Genomic DNA, 25,008 nt, shown 5'->3' with positions numbered 1-25,008 from the left:
CCTAGGTCTCTTACTAAATCCTACCACCCTTGTCCTCAGCTTTGGGAATCCTCCCACAGGTGATGACTGCAACAGTGAAACACGAAGAATATACTACAGTTGTGTACACTTACCATAAATGTAGATGTTTGAGTGTATGCACTGTTGCAGCTCTGGGTGTTCTTTGTGTTTCGCTGTTGCAGTCTTTACATTAGGGTAAAGTGTTTCACTGTTGCAGTCATTACATTAGGGTAATCTGCTGGCAGATTGCCCTCAGTCGGCCTGATTAACAAAGTCTTGGGTCCTACGTCGGTTGCTGTCACTTCTTCCATGATGTCAGGTTGTCAGGGGTATAAAACATGCAGCCGACGCCATTACATTGGTCGTGCGGTGCCCAAAGCAGTAGCAGTTCGCAAGTGCCAGTCGGCCGACTCCTGAAATTTTCGTTTTCGAGTTTCAGAACCGAAGTCTTCAACTTAAAGCTAGGTACCCTGTTGGGGAAACTTTTTCTTGCTCCTTACTGATGTCAGTAAAAGTTAATAATTGCATTACTTGTGGAAAGCAAATACCTCATAAAGATTTTCATTTGTACTGTATTCCTTGCGTAGGCCCTGACCACGACGTACCTTGCTGTTGGTCTTGTGCTTTATTTAATCAGGGCACTAGCCATCGTCATTTTTGCCTCTGAATATTTCGGTTCTCTGTTTAATTATCCAGAAATGTCATTGGTTAGCCATCCGACTACCGGGATTCTGAAAAAATGCAAAGATAAAGACAGAGACAGGCCGTCGAGGTCCAAAATTGCCGACAACGCTTCTCTTAAGCCAGTCACCAGGTCGCCGGTACTCAGTGAGGCACTTCCTCAGCCCCTGATACCCGCTACATCTGACTCGCAGGCCTCTACTGAGACCCATTTGGAGTCCAGTATGCCGCGAGATGCTTCACCTGTGTAACCCACGGATGTCTGTACCTTGGATGGGTCAGGAGCCGCTGTGCAGGCACTGGCTTCTGAGGGTGTATTCAGGCCTACAGACTTGCATATTAAACCGACTCCACCTTCAATACTAAGGCCCAAATCTCGATCTTTGTCTAAAAAGTCAATACCCAGGCCACATGTTCAGCCTCTATGCCTAAAAAACTAATGATCAAAATGGCTGAAGATTTAATTACTCTGAACAGGGGTAGTCAACCCCCCTTCTAAGAGGCCTAGGGCTGAGCTTGACTATGAATCTTCTGATCGGGACTCTGTTTCTTCTGACTCTTCTAATGACCTGGATTTGTCCACAACTACTTATGAGGATTCTGATGCAGAGGATTCCATTCCCTCTGCTGCCCCCCTGAGGACTTTTCTTTTGGGGAAACTTTACATATCTTAAGGGAGCATTTGCACTGGGAAAGTCAGGAATTTTCTGATTCAAAAAAGAGGCTTAGGGATTTCTTTCTTCTACCTCAGCATAGATCTTTGGCTGTACCTCCTGTAGTAGTCATTGTTGATAGTGTTTTCAGAATCCAGTATGACCCCTGATTCCCTGCGTCCAGCTCCTAGTAAACCTGACCGATACTACAGGGTTCCAGAGTCTCACAAGTTCCTTTTCAAAAATCCTGTTGCAGATCCAGAAACCATTTCTCAGGGGCCCAAGGGCATTAAGGCTTCTACTGCTAAAAATCCTACCCCTTCTGATAGAGACTCCAGGGCGCTGGATAGATGGGGTAAAAAGGTTTATACTTCTGCAGCCTTGGCAATCAGGGCTTTAAATTGCCAATTTCATATGTTAAAATATCAACAGCATATTATTGGACTGCTTAAACAGAACATGATGTTGATTTCTGACTGTGTGGAAAATAAAGATTTACAGGATTTATTGCATTCTGCTGAACAATTTGGAAAACATACTTTGCAGTGTGGTTTTGATTCTTTAGAGGACTCTTGCAGGGCTACTGTTACTGGGTCTATGCTTAGAAGGCATGCTTGGCTTAAAGAGCAATCTCTGCCTGATCGTGTTAAAGCAAAATTGTTGGATGCTCCTTTAAATCAGGACCATCTGTTTGGCAATAAGGCTGAAGAAGTTCTAAAAAAGATGGAAGATAAAGCTAAATCTGTGCAAACTGTAAAAGAATTCTTACAAGTGCAACTTCCAAGATTTAGTAGGCACTGGCCTACTAAGAATTGGTCCTTTCCAGCTCCTTCCAGATCCTCTCAAGCCAAACCCAGACACACCAAAAGTACCAGGTTTCAGTCCCAGGGGACTCTCAGAACTAAGTAATGGGGGGGGCCTCCACTTCTAAATCTGGAAATAACAAGACACCCCCCTATGGTAAACAGCCTCAATGACTTTCCTTTAAAATTACCAAGCACTTACCTTTCAGCCACCCCTTTGGGGGGAAAGATTGCTCTTCATGCAAAAAACTGGGAACTCATAACCCAGGACAAATGGGTTTTAAATATAGTGTCCCAGGGATACAGATTTCATTTCCACACGTTGCTAACACCAAACGGGTGGCCAGAGGCTCAAAAACAAGTACTATCCCTCTTAAATATGGGGGCTATTCAACCAGTACCAGAAGAGGAAAAGGGACAAGGTTTCTATTCCAGGCTTTTCCTGGTACCCAGAAAAGACAAATTGTGGCGTCCAATTCTGGACCTGTCTACTCTAAACACCTTTCTGGACATTCCAAAATTCAAGATGCTGACTCTTCAACAGTTACTTCCTATGCTAGGCAAAGATGCCTGGTTGGCAACTCTAGATTTAAAAGAAGCATACCTGCACATCCCAATCAGGGAATCTTGCAGAAGATACCTATGCTTCAAAGCAGGCTACTTGCATTATCAGTTCTCTGCACTGCCCTTTGGCTTGTCTGCTGCGCCCAGGCCATTCACAAAGTGCCTGGCTCCAGTAATTGCATTTTGCAGGCAAAGAAATATTCAAATATATCCATACCTGGACGATTGTTTAATTCAGGCAGAAAACCAGGGCATACTTCTAAATCATCTGGCGTTTGTAAAAAAAAAAAAAAAAAAAAAAAGGTTCTAACTTGTCTGGGGTACACCATAAACGAAAAGAAGGCACAAGTGGTACCCTCTCAACAGATTACATTCCTGGATGCAAGCTTGAATATAACTGCCCAGATGGCTTTCCTCATGCCAGAGAAGCAAATTCATTTGGTAACTTACTTCAAACAAGTGGCCACAAAAACCCTGCTATCTGCAAGACAAATACTGCAAGCCTTGGGGTTCATGGCCTCCTGCATTTTTCTAATTCCATATGCAAGACTGCATATGAGGAAAGTGGTACTTAAAAAGTCTATGGAGTCAACATTGTCACAGCCTGGAAACAATGATTCCTGTCATACCTTGCCTACGCCTAGAGTTCCTATGGTGGGCAGAGGCCTGCCGCCAAAACAAGGGACTGCCATTCACACTACGCCCAAACCCTAACTACAGATGCATCAGACTATGCATGGGGGGCTCACCTGGCAGGTAAGTGCATTCAGGGCAAATGGAACCCAAATCAAATGCACCTACATGTTTGTTTGTGTCTTTCAACTTTTCCCGGTTAGGGGTCGCCACAGCGGAACTCCGGTCTGCTAATGATTGGCAGTAGATTTTTATGTGCTGGCTTGCCGGGCCTAACGCACAACCTTCAACGAAGGAACGCCCATTCACGCATATCGCCACACAGAAGACGCTCTGAGAATCGAACGGGCAATGTCTAACTGTGAGGTGACAACACTACCGCAGTACCACCACCGCAGCAGTCAAATGTGCCTACATATCAATCAAAAAGAAATGTTAGCTGTACAGAATGCTCTGACAGCCTTCAAGGACTACATTCTTCCAGAACAACTAATGATAAGGACGGACAGCACCACGGTTATGTGGCACATAAACAAGCAGGGTGGTACACATTCCTACCCCCCTCTGCTGACTAGCCATGGCACTGTGGAACACAGCCTTGAGCTACCAAGTGCACCTACAAGCTCAATTCCTGCCAGGAAATGAGTACACTGGCAGACGGACTAAGCAGAAAACTCATGGACCCACATGAGTGGAAACTGGAACCACGGATTTTCATCATGTTGACAAGCAAATGGGGGAGCCCAGACATGGATCTATTTGCCTCCCCCCAGAACTACCAGTTGGACAAGTTTTGCACAAGGACTCCCCACAAAAAGCCTGGAAAGTGGATGCTCTGTCCTTCAGTTGGAAAAACCTTTCAGTCTATGCCTTTCCCCCTCTGCCTCTTCTCTCTAAAGTTCTGCTAAAAGTCAAACAGGACAAACCAGAAATGATTTTGATTGCTCCAGACTGGCCAGACCAACACTGGAACTCACTCCTGCACAGTGTGTCACAAATGTCTCCATGGCACCTGCCTCAGACACCTTCCTTGCTGTCTCAGCAGGAGAACCAAATTCTGCACCCTCAGCTTCCAACATTGAACCTTGCAGCCTGGCTAATCACTTAAATTCCCCCTTAGCATCCCTCAGCAAACCTGTGATGGATGTCATCTTGGAGGCGAGAAGACCTAGTACTAGAAAATCTTATGCTGACAAATGGAAAAGATTCTGTGCCTGGAACCAATCTTTAGGGATGAGCACAGCAGCGCCCAATTTACCTCAGATTTTGCAATACTTAACTGAGATGCTTCACAAGGGCCTGTCTTTTTCCTCTATTAAAATCCACACTTCAGCTGTTTCAGCTCAGTGTAACACAGAATCACCCCTCTTTTCTCATCCCCTGCTCAAGCAGTATCTCAGAGGGGCAAAGAACTTGAGACCACCCAGGAGAGCTCCTACCCCTGCCTGGGACCTTAACTTTGTTTTGGAAAAGCTCACTCTACCTCCTTTCGAGCCAGCTGCTACTGCAGACTTAAAATTTCTTTCTTGGAATACAGCCTTCCTTTTAGCAATCACTTCAGCTAGAAGGATATCTGAATTACAGGCCCTTATGGCAGCGGAGCCTTTCATCATCTTTCATTTGAACAGGGTATCTCTGAGGACCAATCCATCCTTCATGCCCAAGGTGGTTTCCAGTGTGGCTCTTAATCAGTCCATTCATTTGCCAACCTTCTTTTCCAGTCCATAGAGTGGATTCTGCATTCCTTGGACATGCACAGACAACTTAGATTGTACTTGGACAGAACTAAATTTCGAAGAAAATCTGAACAATTGCTAGTAGCATTTGCTGCTGGGGCAGAGGGGAAGGCTGTTTCAAAACAAACCATTTCTAAATGGATAAGCCATTGCATTCATTTCTGCTATAAGAACCATGGAAACCTATCCCCAGGAGATCAGATCTCACTCCATCAGGGCTGCATCTACTTCTGCAGCCTTTCTTAGAGGTGTTCCTACCAGGATATCCTAGAAGCTGCTACCTGGAGATGTTCATGTTTCACTGTTGCAGTCATTACTCTTGGGTTATCCTGCTGGCAGGCTACCCGCAGTTGGCCTGAATTCCAAAGTCCTGGTCCGGCGTCGGTTGCTGTCGCCTCTTCCCTGACGTCAGTGTACCAGGGGTATAAAGGATGCAGCCGACGCCATTTTCTTCAGTCTTTCTTGCAGCGCGGTGCCCGAAGCAGAAGCAGTTCGCAAGTGCCGGTCGGCCGACTCCTGAGATTTTCGTGCTCGAATTTTAGATCCGAAGTCTTCATTCAAAGCTAAGTACCCCGTTGGGGAAACTTTTTTTCTTGCTCCAGACTGATGTCAGAAAAAGTTAATAATAGCATTTCTTGTGGGAAGCAAATACCTTATAAGGACTTCCATTCTTATTGTATTCCTTGCCTAGGCCCTGATCACGATGTAGCTAATTGCAGATTTTGTGCAAGATTTAACCAATGCACTATTAAGCGTCAGCACGATTTTGCATTTCATTACTTTGGCCGAAGATTTAATTACACCCTGTCGTCGGATAGCCATCCGACTACCGCAATTCATAAGAAACACAAGGAAAAGGACAGGCATCCGAGGTCCAAAACTGATGACGAGGCTTCTTCTAAGCCAGTCGCCGGTTCTCAGTGAGGTGCTTTCGCAGCCCCTGACGCCCGCTACCTCAGAGCCGCAGGTCGCTTCCGACTCCCACGTGGAGCAGACTAGGCCTCTGGAAACTCAAGGTATTGGACACTTGGAAAATATTCCCTCTGATGAGTCCGGACCCGCTGAGCAGGCATTGGCTTCTGAGGGTGTTTTCAGGCCTACACAGTTATATATAAAACCGATTACAGCTCCAAAGGCAAAGACAAAAGCACCACTAAAGACAAAGAAACAAGTGCAGCATGCTCATGGACAGGCCTCCATGCCTAAAAAACAGATGCTCAAAATGGCCGAAGACCTAATTACTTTGATCAGGGGTTCCCATCCCCCTCCTGAGAAGAGGCCTAGGCAAGAGACAGAATATGAATCGTCAGATCAGGTTTCCATTTCCTCTGGTTCCTCTTCTGACCAAGAATACTCTCTCCTTCCCAATGAGGATTCCGACGGTGAAGAATCTATCCCTTCAGCCTCCCCTCCTGAGGATTTTTCTTTTGGGGAAACCCTGCATACCATGAGGGAGCACTTCCACTGGGAGAGCCAAGACTACTCAGAATCTAAGAAAAGTCTTAGAGATCTTCTTTTACTACCTTAGCACAGGCCTCTTGCTATCCCTCCTGTTTTAGACATTATAGATGATGTATTTTCAGAGTCCGGCCTGTCCCCTGACTCTTTACCCCCTGCACCTGTTAAGCCAGACAGATACTACAGGGTTCCAGATTCACATAAATGTCTTTATAAAAACCCTCCTGCTGAGCCAGAAACTATTTCTCAGGGTCCCAAAGGGGTCAAGGCTTCCACTGCAAAAAACCTGTCCCCTGTGATAGGGATTCAAGGGCGCTGGACAGATGGGGGGAAAAAAGGTTTACACTTCTGCTACCTTGGCTGTCAGGGCTTTAAATTGTCAATTTCATATGCTTAAATATCAGCAATACTTATTGTCCCTGCTTAAACAGAAAATGCTAAATTCTGATTGTGCAGAAAACGAAGAAATGCAGGATTTATTGCATGCAACTGAACAAGTGGGAAGGCATACTTTGCAATGTGGTTTTGATTCTCTGGAGGCCTCTTGCAGGGCCGCTGTTACGGGTTCTGTCATTAGGCGACATGCTTGGTTAAAGGGACAGAATCTGCCTGATCATGTTAAAGCAAAATGATTAGATGCTCCATTACAGCATGATACTTTATTTGGTGTTAAAGCAGAAGAGGTGTTGAATAAAATGGAGGACAAAGCAAAATCTATGCAGACAGTTAAGGATTTCTTACAGGTGCAGCCACCCAGATTTAGCAGGAACTGGCCTACAAAGAATTGGTCCTTTCCAGTGTCAGACAGGCCACAAAGAGGCAGAAACAGACGCCCCAGAGGCAGATCCCAGCCCCAGGGCTCATACAGGCGTAAACAATGGGGTGCTTCTACCTCCAAAAGCGGAGAAGACAAAGCACAGCCATACAGGAAACAGTCCCAATGACTTTCCTCTTTCAGAACCAAGCACTTATCTTTTGGCAGCCCCCTTAGGGGGAAAACTAGCACTTTTTTCACAAAACTGGCGCACACTCCCCCAGGACAAATGGGTCTTGAACATAGTGTCTCAGGGCTACAGGTTCCACTTTCACACCCTGCCATGGGCAAAAGGTATGCCAGACCTGCCACACAATCAATGGGCAGAGGCACAAAAGCAAGTTTCATCCCTCATAGACATGAGGGCCATTCAGCGAGTACCACAACAAGAGCAGGGACAAGGATTTTACTCAAGACTTTTCTTGGTGCCCAGAAAGGACAAAGCCTGGAGGCCAATGCTGGACCTGTCTATTCTAAACACATTTCTGGACGTTCCAAAATTCAAAATGTTGACTCTGCAGCAGCTACTGCCCATGCTGGGCAAGAATGCTTGGCTCGTAACTTTGGACCTAAAAGAGGCATACCTGCATGTCCCAATCAGACAATCTTGCAGAAGATACCTCAGATTCATAGCTGGCTCAATGCACTACCAGTTCTCTGCACTGCTTATCTACTGCGCCCAGGGTCTTCACAAAATGTCTGGCACCAGTAATTGCATTTTGCAGACAAAGAGGAATTCAAGTATATCCTTACTTGGACGACTGACTTATGCAAGCAGAGAACAAAGACATTCTACTAAAGCATCTGGAGTTTGTAAAAAGATTACTAGTTTGCCTAGGGTACACAGTAAACGAAAAGAAATCAAAACTAGTACCCTCTCAAGGGATAATATTCCTGGGTGCAAGCTCAGATATAACTGCCCAGATGGCTTATCTCATGCCAGACAAACAAAGGCAACTGACTTCTTACTTCAAAATGTTGGCAACAAAGACCCAATTATCTGCAAGAAAATTTCTGCAGGCTTTGGGCTTCATGGCATCCTGCATTCTGCTAATTCCAGACTGCATATGAGGAAACTACAATGGTATCTAAAAAGTGTTTGGACTCAACATTGCCACAGCCTGGAAACATTAATTACCCTCATTCCCTGCCTGCAACAGGAGTTTCGATGGTGGGCACAGGCCTGTCACCACAAGGGACAGCCATTCACTTTACCCACAGCCAGGCAGACACTAACAACAGATGCATCAGATTATGTCTGGGGGGCCCATATGTCAGGAAAATGTATTCAGGGCACATGGCCCGCAAGCCAGATGCATCTTCATATCAATCAAAAAGAGATGCTAACTGTTCAGAATGCCCTGACAGCTTTCAAGGATCTACTTCATCCAGGACAACTACTGATAAAGACGGACAATACTACAGTCATGTGGTACATAAACAAGCAGGGAGGCACACATTCCTACCCCCTCTGCAGACAAGCCATGACTTTGTGGGACACAGTATTGACTTATCAAGTTCACCTGCAAGCACAATTCCTGCCAGGAAAAATAAATACTCTGGCAGACGAACTAAGCAGAAACCTCATGGATCCCCATGAGTGGAAACTGGATCCACAAGTCTTCAGCATGATAACAAGGAAATGGGGATGGCCAGACATAGATCTATTTGTTTCCCCTCACAACTGCCAACTACAGAGATTCTGCAAAAGGACATATCACAAGCAAGCATGGAAAGTGGATGCCCTATCCTTCAGCTGGAAAAACCTAACAGTATATGCATTTCCTCCACTGCCTCTCCTCCCCAATGTACTCCTAAAGGTCAGACAAGAGAAGCCAAAAATGATACTGATTACCCCAGACTGGCCACACCAGCACTGGTACCCAATCCTAAAGAACTTGTCTCAAGGTCCAGCCTGGACATTGCCTCAAACTTCTCACTTTCTGACCCAACAAAACAATCAGATCCTGCACAGCCAACTCAGGACCTGAAATCTGGCAGCATGGCGGATAATGTAGCATTCAGAACACTCCTCTCTCCAAAGCTGTAATGGATGTTATTTTGGAGGCCAGAAGGCCCAGTACCAGAAAATCTTATGCAGAAAAATGGAAGAGATTCTGTGCTTGGAACCAGAAACAAGGAATTGACACGTTTGTACCAAATATTCCTCAGATTTTACAATACCTAACTGAGATGCTGGACAAAGGCCTATCTTTTTCATCAATTAAGATTCATGCCTCTGCCATTTCACCCCATTACAATACGGAACCACCTATCTTTTCTCATCCTTTAATAAAGCAGTACCTCAGAGGGGCCAAAAACATAAGACCTCCAAGGAGATCACCAATACCTGCATGGGACCTCAATTATGTCTTGGAAAAACTCACACTGCCTCCTTTTGAGCCAGCCTCAACAGCTGATATAAAATTCTTAGCCTGGAAAACAGCTCTGCTCCTAGCGATAACCTCTGCAAGACGAGTCTCGGAGTTACAGGCACTCATGGCTGTGGAACCTTTTATCATTTTCCATCCAGACAGGGTTTCTCTGAGGACAAACCCTACATTTATGCCTAAGGTGATGTCCAGTGTGGCACTTAACCAAACCATGCACTTGCCTACCTTTTATCCAAACCCACAGAACAAGGGTGAGAGACTTCTGCATTCTTTGGACATACACAGACAGCTACGCTTCTACTTGGACAAAACTAAAGCTTTCAGAAAGACTGAGCAACTTTTACTGGCATATGCTGCAGGATCACAAGGAAAGGCCATCTCAAAACAGACTATTTCAAAATGGATAGGCAATTGCATTCATTTCTGCTACTCACAGCATGGCAAATCAGTGCCTAAGGGCATTAGGACACATTCAACCAGAGCAGCAGCCACTTCAGCCTTCCTCAGAGGAGTACCAACCAAAGACATCTTAGAGGCTGCAACTTGGGAGTTCAGTACACATTTTACAAAGCACTACCACTTACCTCTCTACTCTAAATCCAGAGCAGGCTTTTCCACTGCAGTTCTGCAGGGCCTCTTAGCCTCTCCTAATCCTATTTAGCACAGCCACCCAACCTCAGCTTTGGGATTCAACCCAAGAGTAATGACTGCAACAGTGAAACACGATGAACATAGTACAGTTGTGTACCTACCATAAATGTAGATGTTCGAGTGTATTCACTGTTGCAATCCAGGTTACCCTCCCTCCATCCCCCTTTCTTTTGTTGGATCTTATCTGTACTTCTGTATTCTATACAACCTATGTGGTGTATTTGCTTGTAGATGGAAATGTTTACTTTTCTGCATGCATGTTTATTGGCATAATTTATTTAGCCTACCTTTTTGGGGGCACCTGATATCTGGGGCAAGAAAAACTGAAGAAAATGGCGTTGGCTGCATCTTTTATACCCCTGGCGCACTGACGTCAGGGAAGAGACGACAGCAATCGATGCCGGACCAGGACTTTGGAATTCAGGCCGACTGCGGGCAGCCTGCCAGCAGGATAACCCAGTTGTAATGACTGCAACAGTGAATACACTCGAATATCTACATTTATGGTAGGTACACAACTGTACTTTCTGTGCATACTTTAACCAAGCCTTATCATTTACCAATTTTTTCTAAACCCAGAGCTTGCTTTGCTACTGCTGTCTTGCAGGGCCTTATAGCCGGTCCTAATGTTGTATAAATTCCTCCTCCCAACCATAGCTTTGGGAATCTACCCAAATGTAATGACTGCAACATTGAAACACGAAGAACATAGTACAGTTGTGTTCACTTACCATAAATGTAGATGTTCGTGTGTATTCACTGTTACAGTCCTGGTTACCCCTCCCACCAGCCCCCTGTTTTTCTCTGACTATACCTCTACTTTCTTTTACTATGCTTAAAAGCCTTTTTGGTGTATTTGCTTTTGGTTGGAGGTATATTTTAGTGTTTTTAATTTTATTTGCTCCCCATTTGGGGGGCACCTGACATCTGGGGCAAGAAAAACTGATGTAATGGCATCGGCTGCATGTTTTATACCCCTGACGTCATGGAAGAAGGGACAGCAACTGACGCAGGACCCAAGACTTTGTTAATCAGGGTGACTGAGGGCAATCTGCCAGCAGATTACCCTAATGTAATGACTGCAACATTGAATACACTCTAACATCTACATTTATGGTAAGTGTACACAACTGTACTTTTCCCACCCTCCCTCCCCCTTGTATCCTCATTCTTTAGAGATACATAAGTTTGTAATGGTGGCTTTTAGCCACCAGGGCCACCTTTACCGTATTTACTTGGACCTCTGACTGGTTAGGGCAAGAAAAACTGATGTAATGGCGTCGGCTGACTTCCTTTATAGCACTGATGACCTGACATCAGGCAGCAAGTGACAGCAGCCAATGCAGGAAAGCATTGACTCTGGTATTCAGGCTGGCCAAGGGCTACCACAGCAGGGATAACCCACAGGTGATGACTGCAACTGTGAATACACTCGAACATCTACATTTATGGTAAGTATACCCAACTGTACTTTTCCATTAAGCCTGAGTATATAGTTTCATAGCTAACTACTAGATTAGTTGCCTTAATGGGTCATGCTAAGCCTAGCCTATTTCCCTGCTAAAGGTGAGGATCAAACACTGTACCTTGTGTTTGTGTGTCAAACATCTTAACCATTATACCAACCCCCAAAGATGGTAGGTATCAAACCAAGGTATAGAGGGAGTGTTCAGTGAAGCCAAGCCTTGGTATCTGCACAGTATGTTTGTGCGCAAGTTGCTGGAGAGCTTCAAGGTCAGGCAATTCATTATTTAGGCTTTTGGTGATTTAGAGATGGCAATGACTATATTGTTATCTGCTATGTTGGGATGTGCATTAGCCTGACTATGCCAAAAAAAGGAACTAAGGTTGGCAGTGGATTTGTAACATATGCCAGCACAGCTAGCTGGAATTTTGTAAATAATTATATGTCATTTGTATATCAAACTGATTTGTACAGATGATTTGTATAGATGATTGTACTGAAAATGTATTCATGAGGTTTGCTTGTGTTAAAATGTATCAACTGTGTGCCCTGCTGGAAGGAAAAGAGATGTACATGCATTGTTGTAACCATTTAAATGTATACTATGTATGTGATGTCATTCTGTACAGAAGTAATATTTTAATATTAGAGAAGACAATTGGGAAGGTGGTCTAATGGTTAAGGTGTTTGCCTTACATGCACAAAGTGCAGGGTTTGAGTCTCACAAGGGATAATTAGCTAGGCTTAAAATGGCTTGCAAGGGCAGTTAGCTTAGTATGAACCTATGAACCTATGAGACAAGACTGAAGTCTCAGCAGCATTCTGTATTCTGTCTTGGATCTGACAACAAGGACCACTCACCCGTCTTGCCTTGCTATATTCAGTAAGTAAGAACAGTAATTATTTTAGTCAATCAGGAATAGATAGTGAGACTAGCTAAATACTGTTTTTCTATAACTGTGTAAAACCTTCCATTGGTTTTATTTTTAATATTCCCTGTGACTGAAACTCTGGTATTTAGTGTAAATAGATATTTAGTATTTTCTTGTTCTTTTATTATTAAATATATTTAAACGTTTCATTGTGGCCGGTCTTTTCCAGAAAATATTTAAGCTTTGAGAGTATTTGCATATATTTATTTGGTGATAACTCTGGCCACTCCTGAAAGCCTTGCTGTTTGGTCAGCATTACCATTTGTATTAATATTAACTTGTACACAGTATAATTGGGTATCCTTGTAAGAGCGTTAAAGTAGCTGTTAGGGGTTCTGGTGGCAGTGGTAACTACCTTATAGTGTGGGCAGAGGGGAGGGACACAGCAGGTGAATCTGTGCCAGCCTTTCCCAGGTGTGTGTGTGTGTGTGTGTGTGTGTGTGTGTGTGTGTGTGTGTGTGTGTGTATATATATATATATATATATATATATATATATATATATATATATACGTAAGCACAAATCAAATCTCAGTGTGTGTGTATCAGCTGCATGGAGCAGGGAAACAAAGCACTGGTTTCACAGAGAGGGTGTGGAAGGACATAGTTCGGAACTCCAGTTAAGGGCTCAACTCTAAGCTGTGCCAGTGGGGAGTCTTACTTGGAGTCTGGACAGATGTAGAGCGGAACCAGCTCCAGGACTCCGCGTGTTCCCTAGGTGCTCTTAAGGGAAATTTTGCTTGATGCAGAGAGGTCTGCATCTGGAAATACTGATTGTAGCCATTTGTATTGTATTTATTTTACATTTGTTGACCAGGAAAAGTCTGACTGAGCTAGCAATGTAGCCCTTTTTCAGCAGAGGTCCGGGGAGAAAAGCTGCAATAACAGTTGTACAATAAAGTAAATAAAAAATTTGACAGATCACAGTAGCACTTTGGTTATCTTTAAAACATTATTCAAGTTTCAAATGTTACACATAGTAATTAGCAGTAGAGGCCATAGGAAAGATTGAGATAGAAGTATTGTTACTAGTTTTCTATTAGTTCTTTATAGACATTGACTGATTTTAGTGGATGCTCTTGGAGAGGAAATTGAGAAAGAGGATTATTCTGAGACATAAATAATTTAGTGTGATAGATGAAATAGACAAGACCTGGAGGCTATAGATGTGCCACAGACAGAAGGGGGTAGAGGTTAATGTATGGGGTAGAGTTCCAGAAGAAGATTAACATAAGGGTAGGGTAACAGTTTTTGGAGGGTGAGTACAGGAGCAGGACCACAGTGTTTTTAGGTGTTCTCTTGCTGCTTCTTTGAATTGTTTTGGATGTTTTGTTGATCTAATTTGATATGGAAGCTTGTTCCATGCAATGGTTGGGTGATGGCTATTAAAGTTGCTACCCATTTTAGACCTAGGTTTGTATACACATAGCAGGTCTTGGTCAGAGCTGCGATTTACTTTAATAGGAAAGTAGTGAGATATTAAGGAGGATAGTCTAGATGAATAGAGAGATTGATGTAGTAAAGAATGAATAATCTGGAGCTGAAAGAGAAGAAGTAAATTGGGTAATTCCAGCCAGTTTAGGTGTAGAAGAGAGACACAGTGATGCGTTTTGAAAGTATATTGAGCGGAGAATCTGGCTATCTTATAAGTAGAGCTGAGTTTTGCTAGGAGTGTGTTATTAAGGTCTTTTAGAATCTGAGAGCCATATAGTAGACTATGTAATAAGTAGGAATGTGATAGGGTAACTTTAGCTTTGTATGTAAGAATCTTTCTATTTCTGTATAGGAGTCCTAGTTTTTGATGGGGTCTTCTTGATGCAGTTATTGATGTGCAGGTCAAATTTAAGTTGGTCATCTGTTATGACACCCAGGAGTTTGGTGCTTGTATTGGCTATTATAGGAGTTTTCCTGAGGAGAGAGTATGGTTAAAAGTGGATTTAAGATGGGTAATAGTTGTTGGGAGAAAGAGCAGGAGTTTAGTTTTCTTAGGGTTAAGTTTTAGTTGGTTATTGGTGAGCCAGGTTTCAGTGGAGGTGAAGGCTGCCTGTGTTTTGAAGATGAGATCTGAGGGATAATCAGTGATGGTAATCACAGTGGAATCGTATGTGTATTGTATAAGAGATGACTGGGAGCAAGAAGTATGGAGTTGGTTTGTAAAAATGTTAAATAGCAGTGGACCTAATATAGAACCCTGAGGGATGCCCATCTTTATGGGAAGAGGAGGGGAGAGTGTAGAGAGCCATTTCACAGATTGTAGTCGATCAGAGAGAGAGAGAGAAAACCAATTGACAGTAGTGGGAGAGAAGTTTAGATCAGTCAGTTTAGTCAGAAGTAATGGGTGTGAAACAGTGTCAAAGGCTTTAGAAAAATTTAAAAATAAACAAAAGACAAGTTTGCTATTATCACGAGCCTGGGATATGGTGTTAGTAAAGGAGATTAAGGCAGTGGTTGTACTGTATTTTGGGCGAAAACCATGCTGAGTAGGAGTAAGTAAGCTTTCCTGTGTTAGATATTGCAAAGTTTGCTTATTGGTGACAGGATAGCTATTGATCTAAAGTTAGAGAGGCTAGAGAACGTCCTCCTTTGTGAATTGGTAAAGTGTAAAATTCTTTCCAGAGAGAGAGATGGATTCAGTGATAGAGCGATACAGGAAAGGTAAGAGTACTGGCTGCTAGGTGGAGGAAGTAGGAAGGGATGTTGTCAGTGGAGGTTGAGCATGGTTTTAATTTGGAGAGTAAATATTTGATATAAAAGGTAGAAACAGGCTGTAAAGAGAAAGGATTAGAGGAATCTGAGCTAGAAGGTATGGCGGGGGAGTTAGGTTTATTCGGCAGATGAGAGTTTGTATTAATCCTCTTTGTTACAGTCTCTACAAAGAAAGAGTTGAAAATGGTGGCAGTGTCTTTTGGTGTTTTATTTGGGTGGAGGTTAGGGGAGGAGATGTTACCAGGATGTTAATATTTGGTTGATTGAGTTCCAGAAATTTTTGGGATTGGATTTTAAAGCAACAGGAGGGTTGAAATAAAATTATTTTTTATCTTTAGTAATGTATTTTTGTCTGATTTCTGAGTTCTCTGTAGTTTTGCCAGTTAGAGGGAAGTTTGTATTTTTCCCTGGTTTTCCATAGCCTGTCCTTATTCCGCATAAGGGTACGGGTTGCTTTGGTCAACCATGGGGATATCTTGGATTTAATTCTAACAGTATGAAGAGGTGCTAGAGAATTTAGTATTTCAAGAAATATGGAGTTAAAGGATTTAACAGCATCATCCAGACTATGCTCATTAGGATGATTCCAGTTAATTCTAGAGAGAAGGGCGTTGAAGGTGTCCGGAGAGAAGGTGGATAGTTTTCGGAAGGTGATATATCTATGAGGTCTGGTATGATGGGGAGTGAATCTAGTGGCTCTTATGAGAGAGTGATCACTGAGAGAGTTGGATAGGGTTTCAGGGTTGTGATAAGTAGTAGGGTCAGATACAAGTATCCAGTCTGAGTGCTAGAGTTTTGTGAGTTGTTGTAGTGAGTAGGTTTAGCTATTAACTGTGTAAGGCCATGTAGATTGATATGTGAGGCAGAATTTGGGCCATTTAGAGCTAACCAATTTATGTTTACATCACCAAGGATAATTTTGTTCAGATAGTTTTCTGTAAGATTAGAGAGAAAGTTTTCAAGTATTCCAAGTGAATGTCCCTTTCCAGTGTCAGTGGTGAGGATTCAGGCTCCTTGATTACTGACCCAGCGTAGGGATGTCACATGGTGGCAGTGGCGGGATATTGAACTTCTGTAGTCTGTAAGCAGTTGTCACTAAAGGGTGTGCATTCTCTCAGCAGCCACACTGTGAGCATTCAGAGTTTCATATCACAACATTTTTTATTTTTTTTTTGTTAGTGTAGTTTAGTTGGGGAGAGAAGGCAGAAATGTCAGCAGAGGATTTATGGCAAGCCGACAAAGAACCAGTTGACCATGGTGTGAGAAACCAAAACCAAAGGACTGGTGTATGCCAGCCTGACTAAAGAGGAAATCATTTCAGCCTTACTCATAGCTCAGACCAGCATCCAGGAGGATAATCGGTGTGGTGATGGGAATTTGCAGCCCTCAGAAACAGGAAAGTTAAATTTTTCCTCACAGGACTTAAAAATCTGTCTGGAGTTAAAGACTTGAACTGGAGACCAAACCTTTGGAATTAGAATCAGCAGGGAAACTGCGGCATTTGGAGGGTGAAGAAAAAGAGAAACGGATGTAATTAGAATCAGCAGAGAGACTGCAGCATTTGGAGGCTGAATAAAAATAGAAACAGATGGAATTAGAATCAACAGAGAGACTGCAGTGTTTGGAGGCTGAAGAAAATGAGAAGCAGTGTCAACATGAGAGGGAGATGGTGACTCTTCGCCAGAGTCATGGAGGTAGTGGGGAAGGGAATAATCGAACCCCAGAAGCAACAAAGGTCAGTAAATTGTTTCTGCAATTTACAGAGGGTGATCATTTTCATAGTTTTATTCATATATTTGAAAAAGTATGTAAACAGTATAATGTTGACCAAGGGCTCTAGATATGGTTCCTGACCCCTTACTTCATGGTAAAGCTGTAACTGCTATTCCTGAATTGTCTGATATTGATTGTTTAAACTATGAAAAAGTCAAGAAATGTTTACTTGAATGCTTTAAGGCAATTCCTGAACTTTACAGAAAAAAAGTTTTGTGAGCATAGATACAAGGCAGATGAAAGTGTGTGATTATATTGCTGAGTTAAGATCATATTTTCATAGGTGGGGTGATTGGGTGTCAGGTCACCACTTTTGCTGCCAGACCTTTTGGTGAGAGAAGAAGACTACTTCAGCAGTTTGCCTGAGGACATGGGAATCTGGTTGATCAGGAGAGCATCTCTGCAGATGAGCTGGAGAAAAAAAGGGATCTCTACTTAGCAAGCAAGGCATTGCTTCACAGGAAAGAGGTACCCAGTGCTGCACATAGGTATAAGGAAACCCAGGGTGAGCAGCCTAAATCACCTTAACAGAGTCCGCCAGTAACAGGGGAAGCCACTAGTTCAGGTACACAGCCAGGATCAAGGGTTAAATGTTTTAAATGTAACCAGTGGAGCCATGTCAAATATAGATGTCCACAGTGGCAAGGTGGGGAACAAAAGGTGGGTGCGTGCATGTGCAAATCAAATCTCAAGGAGTGTGTGTGTCACCTGCTTTGGAGCAGGGTCACAAAGCACTGGCTTCTTAGAGGGGGGTGTTTGAGAACTTAGCTTGGAACCCCAGCTAAAGACTCAACTGTAATCTGTGCCAATGGGGAGTCTTATTGGGGGTCTTGACAGATATAGAGAGGAACCAACCCCAGACTGAGCATGTTTCCTGGGTGTTCTTAAGAGAAGTTGTGCTTGATGGAGAGAGGTCTGCATCTGGAAATACTGAATGTAGCCATTTGTATTCCAAGTGAATGTCCCTCACCAGTGTCGGTGGTGAGGATTTAGGCTCCTTGATTTACTTGGCGCATCATAAGGATGTCACGGGGAGCAGCAAACAGCAGGTCTTCTAATTTTTTCTTTGATTATACCTGCTGCCAGAGTATTTGGACCAGTTGTTTTGTCCAACTAACTACTGCATATTAGGAAATAAGTCAGATGCCTCCTCCTGAGCTAACACCCTTAGAAAATATGTGGAAATAAGTTTAAACAAAGTATTAGTGTGAAATGAATCCAGACATGTTGATATATATATATATATATATATATATATATATATATATATATATATATATATATATGTTGATATATGTATATATATATATATATATATATATATGTGTGTGTGTGTATATATATATATATATATATATATATATATATATATATATATATATATATATATATATATATATATATATATATATGTATATATATGTATATATATAAATGGTGCCTGTGAATGTTGTGCCAAATGACTACTCCAAAGTAGTAGTAAAAGGTCTTGACAAGAACGTGTATGCACATTTAAAAAAAATCCCATATGGGTCAAATATCTATTTCTTCTCTTCTCTTTTACAGACTGCTTGTTTCCATGAGGAAAGAAATGTTTTAGTAAATGGTGATTGTCAGTGGATCACAACTTTGCACTATGCATTCCAGGATGACAACTACTTGGTATGTCACATTTCCTTAATTGACTTAGTTATGCTTTTCTTTGTTGCTGTCTAGTTAGTATTGTGAACCCAACAATATGTTTATTTCAGCCAATATCCTATCATAAACCAAAGTCTATCAGTAGAACTACATAGCAGGTAGAAATCCCAAGGTGCTGGTGTGATTTGCTCTGTGTTGCGTGGCTCTTGTGCTGATAAAGAATGCTTTGTTTTACTGTAATAAGACAGTCTTTTCTTTATACGTAAAAAGTATGAGAATGTGCAGGTATACTTAATTCGAGGCAGCTTACAATGGAGTCTGAACATTCTGTTTAAAGTGTTGAGAAGGCCATGGTATGTCGTGATCAAAGTGACAGCAGTCATGTAAATCAAAGAAAGAATCACATATGTTCTTCATTCTCACTGCTACAGTAGCCTATGAGCAGTGTCCTGCCAAGGTCACAGCGCTTGGGCAGTTTCCAAAGATCCAACTCCCCTTCATCTCAGTCATGCTGGCTGCTGGTAAGTTACACCGTTTTTGGAGGGAAGTAGATCAGCAACCAGAGTTAGGTAAAATCTTCATAATTTTACTAACAGCTTGAGGAGGAGCATCTCTCTGGCTCCAGAGGAACAGCAGTTGGTCAAAAGCTCCTTGCCTAACAGATAAGACCCCACCTGATGTTGTCAATCTTCATTCATTCTTGACTGATGGGTTGGGTTCTGGACTCTTGGAACCGCCTCAGCCGTTATACAAAGCTCGCTCCAGCCAAAAATTCTTGAGCTAAGGCTCTATCCATATTGCCTCGCTTCCCATTACCTCAGATCTCGTTTGCCGCATAGAAATTTGGACATGTCACCCATTGCTCTCAGCTAAGTATCAAATTTTTTGCTATTTAACTTTCTTTTTTTAACTTTTTCTGTAGTATTTTTCAGCTCTTTTGTTCACTTTTTTGGTGTGAGTGACTATTTGAATTTTTTACTCCATTTTTACGTCAAGGTACCTCTATTTTACCATTGTTGGTATTAGGCCTGTCCTCCCCTCTTACCATTGGTAACTCTTGGATACCATCATTCATGTCCTTTCTCCATACCCCTTTCTTCCTTCTTTCCCTTTACCCTTTTTTTGGGTAGTCTTTATATACCACTATTGGTATATTTAAAAAAAAAAAAAAAAAAAATTCAAAAACAAAGATTTATCTTTATCTGTCCCTTTATCTTTGCGAGTGTCTGTGGGATGTGTCATTTACTTGTTTAGACAAAGTGGCAAAAAAACAAAAAAGAAACTTTGGGTTCAAGCAATGTAAAGACTGTGGCAGAAAGATGCCCAGTTCAGATGGGCATCTTTCATGCGTCTATTGTTTGGGTGTCCCTCATCTGAAAATTCAACCTCCATGTGAACTCTGCAAGGGTTTTAGTGCTCGATCTTGCAGAAAGACGTAATAAGTTGATTCTTGAGGGCTTATTGAAATGTCCTTTTGGTGAAGCTCTCTCTGAGGCGAAGACTTCAAAATCCCTGAAGACTGACTGTAAAAAACTGAGTCATTCTCTGCCATCTTCCCCTAAGGTACACAAATCCAGGACTCAAAAATCTCAGATTCTGACTCCTTCCTCAGAACCTTCCAAAGATTGCATTAACTTCTGCTCTGGCACTGAAACCAATAAAATCTTCTATGGTGCTGTCTGCCATTGAAAGTATCCAGATATCATCTGTACCGACCATGTCTTCAGCACAGATGACATCACCGGCACCGATAGTTGCCACCTATAATATTTTGGTTCCATCTTCACCTGCCAAACAGTCTATGGTGCTGATGGTCGAGATCCTAAGTACCCCCAGGACTAGATACTTCCCTTCAATATACCCCTTCTTGGGTCAGGAGCTGTTTCCCTTCGTGGAAAGATCTGAATCTCCTTTGGGAATGTCCATCCGTTCCTCCAGGAGTCTTTCAGAATTGGATGTAGTTAGATTAGTGGATCAGCTTTTGCCAGCCAGAGGCCCTCCTGCCCCCTCTTGGACCTCCCTCCCTCACGGAGCCGAGGCTTACTCTCCCAGGACTCCCACATATATTCCTCTTTCAACCTCTCTGCTGGTCTTGGAGCCCACTGCTTTGATGCTTACGGTGCCAGCTACTTCGGTACAGATGGTGGATCTCACCTCTGTACCAGAACCTACTCTGTGGTCTTCGGCTCCTTCAGAACCATCACACCCAGGGGGCCAAGATTTGGCTGCCGACTCAGAGATCCCTGGATCGGCTCTGATTTTTTTCCACGGTGCTGTCTACAGCTCTTGGTGCCTTGGCAGTTTCAAATCCTTTTGTAGCTCCTACTCTGGGGGGGAGGGCAGCAGCGGCGGCTCATCAGAGCGGGGAGTGACCCCAGTTCTGAGATTGTCTTTCTTGGTTCTGGCCTCTCATCCCTCTTCAGGCAGGCCTGCCTTCCAAATTATGGAGAGAGCTCTAGCCTCAGCAGGCTCCCAGTTGGCACCATCCCCATCGGAGTGCCATATTTTTGTTCCCTCTGGTTTGCAGCTACCACAGTCTGTTACTTCAGGACAGCAGGCACAATAGCAGCAAGATACCCTAGTGCAGGGTCCCCTCTCTTCAGAGTCCTCCTCAGATCTTCCCCCTGAGGAGCCACGCTGTAAGAAATTGTGCAAGAGGAAGCAGTTGGATTCTCCAGAAGAATCGGTCACTGAGGATATAGATTACGATGAAGGGGAAGGGTCCCCTCAGTCACCCCCTGAAGATGTTTCCTTTGGTGATATCCTGGAGATCTTCAAACAGAGGGTGATTGGAAGCCCTCAAGCCCATCCTCTGAGGAATCTTGTTTTATTGCAAGATTTTTTTGCCCAGCCATCTACATCTTAGGTGACCCTGCCTGCTGATGAATTAATTAAACTAATTGTACAGCATGTGTGGAAGGCTCCTGACACCATAAAGCCTTTTTCCCAGAGATCAGACAAAATTCTTTCAGCCCTGGAGGATCAGCCCCATTGGTCTAAGGGTTTAGCAGTGGATGCCATGGTGGTGGCGGCAGCCATAAAGAAGGAACTCGTCGAAGAGAAGTTCAGCTGTCCATCCTTCCATCTAAGAGTCCCGGACGATGGACAGATTTGGGAAGTGAGGCTTTGCTTCATCAACCTTCGCTGTTCAGTCTTTGAATTTTTTGGCGCACTTCACTAGACTCTAAAGGGGTCTGATAACTGAGCTATCAGACACCCTGGCAGGAGTAGTGGCTGACGTGGTTCGAGATCAAGTTGCCAGCCAGCTTGCCACTGGAGTCTTTCTCTAATTCATCTATGTGGCTTATTGCACGTACAGCCAAGGGATGTCTAGAGCAGCGGTTACAGGCGATGCCATTAGGCATCATGCATGGATGCGCTCGTATGATTTTATGGGCCCCTTTAAGTCTTCCTTTGTCAACGCTCCAGTTGACGCTACTTCATTGTTTGACCCAAAGATTAGAGACATATTAGCCAGGTGTGAGGAGGACGGAAAGACCCTTTCTGCTGTGGGCATGCATTCTTCCACTCAGCATTGACCTTACTCTAGGACTCAGAGGAGTGGAAAGATGTGGTTCAAGAAGACACAAGGGCCTTTTTGGGACACACATAGCGAGTATTTCTCCCGGGGCAGAGGGAGGAACTGATCTGCAAGACTACCCTCCCATGGCAGAGGGTCCATGCAACCAGGGCGCTAGAGATTCCTTTTCTGGACAACCGTACTAGTGCTCTTGAGCAGCGGCCCGATTGCCTACCTCTGGAAGCAGTCAGGAGAGAGATTCTCTGCAACACTCAGCTGGCTCACAATAGTATCAGATTCCTGGGTGCAGACAATCCTCAGAGGTTACTGCATTCCCTTCCATCTGTTTCCCAAACCACAAAGGCAAGTCGCTGATATTCCACCCAGTCAAAGGGATATAGCAGCTTTAATAATTCAAAAGCTGCTTCAAAAAGAGTCATCCAAGCAGTCCCACCAGACTAGATAGGGATCCCAGAGTCTACTCGGGATTCTTTTTAATGCCAAAAAAGACAGGAGGCTGGAGACCAATCTTGGATCTCGGTGTATTGAACAGATTTGTACAACAGACAAAATTCCAGATTGTCATGGTTCAGTCTAGTCTTCCCTTTCTAGAGAAGGGCGATTGGATGTGCTTTATAGATCTTCAGGATGCTTACTACCTCATATGGATGAACAAGCGCTCCAGAAGTTATCTATGCTTCCGGTTAGGAGCCAGTCATTATCACTTTTGAGCACCACCATTTGGTCTCACCACAGCCCCCAGGGTGTTCACAAAATGCATGGCAGTTGTACCAGCTCAATTAAGGCTACAGGGATTCCGCGCATTTCCATATCAAGATGACTAGCTCCTCACTGCCCCCACCAGGCATCTACTGCTTTGCTGACTTCTTAGGAATTTCAGTCAACAAAGAAAAATCACAACTATCTCCCACACAGGATCTGGAATTCATCGGAGCAAAACTAAATACGAAAACCTGCGTGGCTTCCCTTCCTCATCACAGGTTGTTAAAATTGAGATTGCAACTTCAAGTGATTCATTCGCAAGACAAAGTCCCTGCTTATCTGGTACTACAACTTCTTGGATCCATGGCAGCAACAATAATGTTAGTCCCCTTAGTGAGGTATCACATGAGGCTACTTCACTGGCTCCTAGCATCACAATGGTTACTTCTAACTCACCCCATGTCTCATACAGTCTTAATAAATCACTGCAAGAAGGATTTATCTTGGTGGATGAAGCTGGAAGAGGTTTTATGGAGTCATCCCTTCTCCTCTGTCAGCCCAAGGCTGTAGTGACCATGGGCATTTCCTTGATAGGGTAGGGGTGGGGCATTTTCATGGAAGGACTGTCCAAGGCACTTGGTCCCCACAGGAGGCCAATCTGCACATCAATGTCCTAGAACTGAGGACACTGCTTTTAGTGTTGCAAGCATTCTAGCCTGCCCTTCCATCTGGGACAATTGCTATCCAGTCAGACAAAGATGTCAGTAGTCCGATACATCAACAAATGGGGCACCCAGATCCTACGCACTATGCTGGGAAGCCCTAGCAGTTTAGCAGTTGCCTCCAACCTCTTTCTAATAGTAATGCATGTTCCAGATAACTCCAGTGTGATTGTGAACAAACTAAGCAGGTGTATCCTTCTACCTCACGAGTGGTGTCTCAATCCCAACATAGTGACAAAAATTTTTCATTGATGGGGTCAGCCTTGTTGCGACCTGTTCGCCTCTCCCATAAACCACAAATGCAGCAGCTACTTTGCCTTAGTCTCCCCTTGCGGGGAGTCCCCTAGAGATGCACTTCTTCACGATTGACCCCCGGGGCTTCTGTATGCCTTTCCACCATTCCCTGATTTTTAAGGAAAGCCCAATGGTTGAGAAGCAAAGTGATTCTCATTGCACCTTACTGGCCCCGTCAAGTCTGGTTTCCCTTTCTCTGGCCTCATCTGGTTCACAGCCCATGGACTCTGGATCCAACTCCGTACCTACTGTCTCACCCTCAGGGGCTTAGTGCATCCCAACCTCCAACATCTCAAGCTGACTGCTTGGTTTCTTCACTTCCAGTGATTGCCAGGCAGAACAATTTGTCCTCCTCAGTGCAAAAAATACTTCTGGCTTCTCATAAACCATTCACCAGAAAAATTTACCTTGACGAATGGAAAAGATTTTCGGTTTGTTTATATATATATATATATATATATATATATATATATATATATATATATATATATAAGCCTTATATATATATAATGTATATATATATATATACATATATATATATCTATATGTATATCTATATATATATATATATATATGTATATCTATATATATATATATATATATATATATATATATATATATATATATATATATATATATATATATACATATACATATATCTTCTTGTCTTTCAGCTGTTCCTGTTAGGGGTCACCACAGCAGATCATCTGTTTCTATTTCTTCCTGTCCTTTGCATATTGCTCTGTCACACCAACCACTTGCATTTCCTCTCTCACCATGTCCATAAACCTAGGCCTTCCTCTTTTCCTCTTACCTGGCAGCTCCATCCGTAGCATCCTTTTCCCTA

At 43.2% G+C, this 25,008-nt stretch overlaps 1 protein-coding gene across 1 annotated transcript in view; it reads left to right on the top strand.

Moving 5' to 3' along the window:
• The window catches only part of LOC122803905 (serine/threonine-protein kinase MRCK beta-like), a gene marked incomplete in the record, with an annotated part of 2,302,169 nt that overhangs the window by 582,070 nt on the left and 1,695,091 nt on the right, over positions 1 to 25,008 (top strand). The window contains 1 exon segment of the mRNA XM_044073588.1: positions 18,828 to 18,923. Within this exon segment, the coding sequence (XP_043929523.1) occupies positions 18,828 to 18,923 (96 nt within the window).

The sequence above is a fragment of the Protopterus annectens genome, chromosome 6.part0, assembly GCF_019279795.1.
Source record: "Protopterus annectens isolate FY-2018-M chromosome 6.part0, PAN1.0, whole genome shotgun sequence".
NCBI classification, from domain to species: Eukaryota; Metazoa; Chordata; order Ceratodontiformes; family Protopteridae; genus Protopterus; species Protopterus annectens.
Note: the sequence above shows the minus strand (reverse complement) of the source record. Positions and strands in the feature narration are given on the sequence as shown.